This window comes from Ochotona curzoniae, unplaced genomic scaffold (genome assembly GCF_017591425.1).
Source record: "Ochotona curzoniae isolate NIBS_2020 unplaced genomic scaffold, NIBS_Ocur_1.0 scaffold_461, whole genome shotgun sequence".
Classification (NCBI taxonomy): domain Eukaryota; kingdom Metazoa; phylum Chordata; class Mammalia; order Lagomorpha; family Ochotonidae; genus Ochotona; species Ochotona curzoniae.
This window is the reverse complement of record NW_024467120.1, coordinates 1,397,069-1,400,246: the sequence shown is the minus strand read 5'-3', so window position 1 is coordinate 1,400,246 and position 3,178 is coordinate 1,397,069. Positions and strand designations below refer to the sequence as shown.

The window sequence follows — 3,178 nt, the reverse complement described above, 5'->3', positions numbered from 1 at the left end:
TAAAAGACTAAAGCATTGCCCTTTGTTCATTTAACAGCATGAAGAATGTTCTTGCTGTTGTACATTTAAAACTTCTTAAGACCAAATTAAGTTACAGGCAACAATACACAAAGACATAAATCTAGCACTACAGACATAGTACAAATAAGCAAAATACAAAGTACTCGTGTCCAGCGCTTTCTGGAAATCTCATTATATAACTCACCAATGCATTTTGAAGCTACACTTCAGACAAAATGAATGTGTTTTTTAAAAACCTTATAAATGTATAAATCCAAACCACGAAACATTTCCTAAACATTCTATTTACTCAAAGTACAAATGGAGTTCTGGAAACTGCATCCACAATGCTATTTAAACTAGATTTCATGGAATCCTAAATGTATTTAGCTGTATTGTGGAGCTTAATTCCTCCATCCCACTTGCTCATCATACTTATCTTACTTCCCAACAAATATTCTCAAAGTTAATTGCTATACAATTAAAATCAAACTGCTATTCTAGATAAGCATCATTTTTTCTTCCATAAGGAGATTGGAAGTGGCCCACTGGAACTATAGCACACAACAAATATTTCATCACAAACAAAGTAGAGCAGTCATAGTAATGTCTTCAAGAGTTACAAATATGTTCATGTTAATCAATAATGTAGACTGTAGAAGCCAAAAACCTATCTTGTTTCCCTAGCTTCTGTGAACATTCTAACTGCTCCAAGTCTAAAACCTGCGAAATGATTTCCTCTTATAAATATATACATTCAATCTCCCCTACATCATGAAGAGCCATTTAATAACTTCAGTCGCTAAGTTTACGTATACTTGTCTTGAAAACAGACTGTGTCAGAAGTAGAATTCATTCCAGAACAGATCTTAAGGGAGCGGGGATGGCAGCACGTGAAGCGTAAAGCTGCAGCCTGTGCCTCCCTGAAGGGAGCGTCAAGCAGGCCAGGAGCTTTGCGTGGCTCCTGCCCATCGCACCTGGACTACAACCACAACGCACAGCCTTACACACAGCCCTAACCCCCTGTCCTCTGTGTAACCCCCAGCAGCACCGCAGTGCCCAGAGTTTAGGCTGTCAACCTGAGCAGCTCATTAACTATTTCTGGGACCTCCTTGTCACAATATGCAGCAAACTGTGGCGGGAATTTCATGAAGCAAATCCTCTCCAACTTAAACGTGAGATGGGGGAGGGGAAGGCAATCCTCCCAAATGTGGAGCCATTGACATAAACGGGACTCCATTCAGGGTGACGGTTAGCTGACCTGGTAACGTGGTTTACAACAAACAAACAAACAAAATGAGCCAAAATGTTCTAAGTAAATGCTTCAAGAAGGTTTCCATGAACATGAGCTGTTCTATGAGAACGTCATTCTGTTCACTTGTTGTGAGAAGCCTGAGGAAGAAGAAAACAAACATGGAAGCAAGCGTGTGTCTCAGAGTGGCCACCTGTGCCATGCAAGGGATTTCAATGCTAGTCTCTCAATGCTTTTTCCTCTAAAAACAGGCATTCAGCTGAAATCACCCCAGGGAATGAGCTCACACGGAGGGAACGGGTGTCTCCATGGGAGAAGCAAAGCAGAGAGTGCAACAAGGACTTAGGAAACACGTGATGCTGCCTCAAGAGGGCTCGCCCAGCAGGCTCAAGGAGCAGCCTCCCTCCCTAGTGCACCTGCCATGAGAGACTAGCCCCACCCTTCACCTGGAAGTAAGAGCCAGCGGCTCACCCTGAGTGCTCCCACAACATAGCTACCCATCCCCAGTCCCAGTGTACAGGCACTGTCCTGGCTCTGGGGACTTCCTCTGCAGCCAGCATGCCATGAGGGTGTGCTGACATAGTTTTGTTTCTTTGCTAACCCCTGCACAGAAACGAACATTTTTACCTCCAGTGTACAGGAAAAACTCAAGTCAACATTTTGATGGCAAACAGACTGCCAACATAGGCCCCAGGGCTCTCTAGAATGTCCTGGACACAAAAGAGAAGACAAGATAAATCATGAATTCCCTAGATTCAAACACAGAAGCGCGTTGTCAAGTGCCTGGCTCTGCCTAATCAGTTAGGAGGAAGGAGGTGCCATGCAGTCTAGAAATTCATGGCACATGCACTGGCAGAAACCGTATACCATGAGAATAACCAGGCTCGAGGGGACAAGGCTGACAAAGACCACCCCGAGGGTGACTTTCTTGGACACCAGTAAGTAGATCCCCAAGGGCAGGGAGCTGAAGTAGAGCAAGCCCAGCAGCCACACCAACACCCGGATGGAAGTCTGGAACAGCAGCGATGTGCAGTTCCACACGGTCCAATTGTGTGACACGGTGGTGACCGAGTCGAAACTTGCAGGCCTGTAGAACTCCACCACGGGCGTGGAGCTCAGGGACGGGGAGTTGTCTCTCTGCACCTCCATGATGGTGATGACCAGGCAGTTGGAGGACGTGTGAGAAGGGCTGACCAGGGAGGCTAGCCTCTTGGGTGTCAACAGTAGTTCGGTGGGGTTGTCAGGCAGGCACTTCTTCCCTTTGCCTCCACCACAAGTCAAGTTCACAAGGATGTTGTTGTCATCAGGCAGGCTGCTCACCTCGTCATCTGGCAGGCAGGTCTCAAACCTGCAGAAGGGGCAGACGATGACCCCTTGCGGGGAGTCCCCAAAGTCGATGATCTTGTAAAGGCATTTGGCACAGACCCTGTGACAACAGCCCAGAACTTTGGGCTTCCTCTGTTTCAGATTGTAACGATTGTAACAGATCTTGCACTCCAGCTCATCTGACACCTGAGACTCAGCGGTGTCCTCAGATGGCTGGCAGGCCATCTTGGATTCCGGATACAATTCTGCAGATGCCGCAGGATGAGGACTGACTTGGATTAAGGAAATCCTTTGAATATTCTATTGACCCAATCAGGCAGAGAGGCAGAAGGGCTTAGGGACGTGGTAGAAAAAGCCAGACACCTTTGGGCATTTTCAGCTTCTGTGCAGAACTATCTCAGAGGCAGAATGTAAGCAGGCACGTGGAGAGTCTGCAAAGAGAACAAAGAGATTCTCATGGAGCAAGCAGGTCATGGAAAAGGCATTCCTGAAAAGCACTTTGTGGGATTTCCCAAGCTTTACAGATTAGATGCAACGGAGGACAAAGCCTAAATCCCCTGCACGGCACACACTGCCACCCAGGGAGGGAGACTGTGTGCT

General features: G+C 46.8%; 1 protein-coding gene across 1 annotated transcript; it reads right to left on the bottom strand.

Moving 5' to 3' along the window:
• Positions 1–2,053: 2,053 nt before the first annotated feature.
• RNF182 (ring finger protein 182) lies at positions 2,054–2,934 on the bottom strand. The gene has a single exon (XM_040967646.1). The coding sequence runs from the start codon at positions 2,801–2,803 to the stop codon at positions 2,054–2,056; it is 750 nt and encodes a 249-aa protein (XP_040823580.1). The 5' UTR covers positions 2,804–2,934.
• Between the last annotated feature and the right edge of the window lie 244 nt (positions 2,935–3,178).

What these genes read in the sequence shown, in the direction of transcription:
- RNF182 (XM_040967646.1), bottom strand. Translation starts at nt 2,803, where the DNA reads ATGGCCTGCCAGCCATCTGAGGACACCGCTGAGTCTCAGGTGTCAGAT.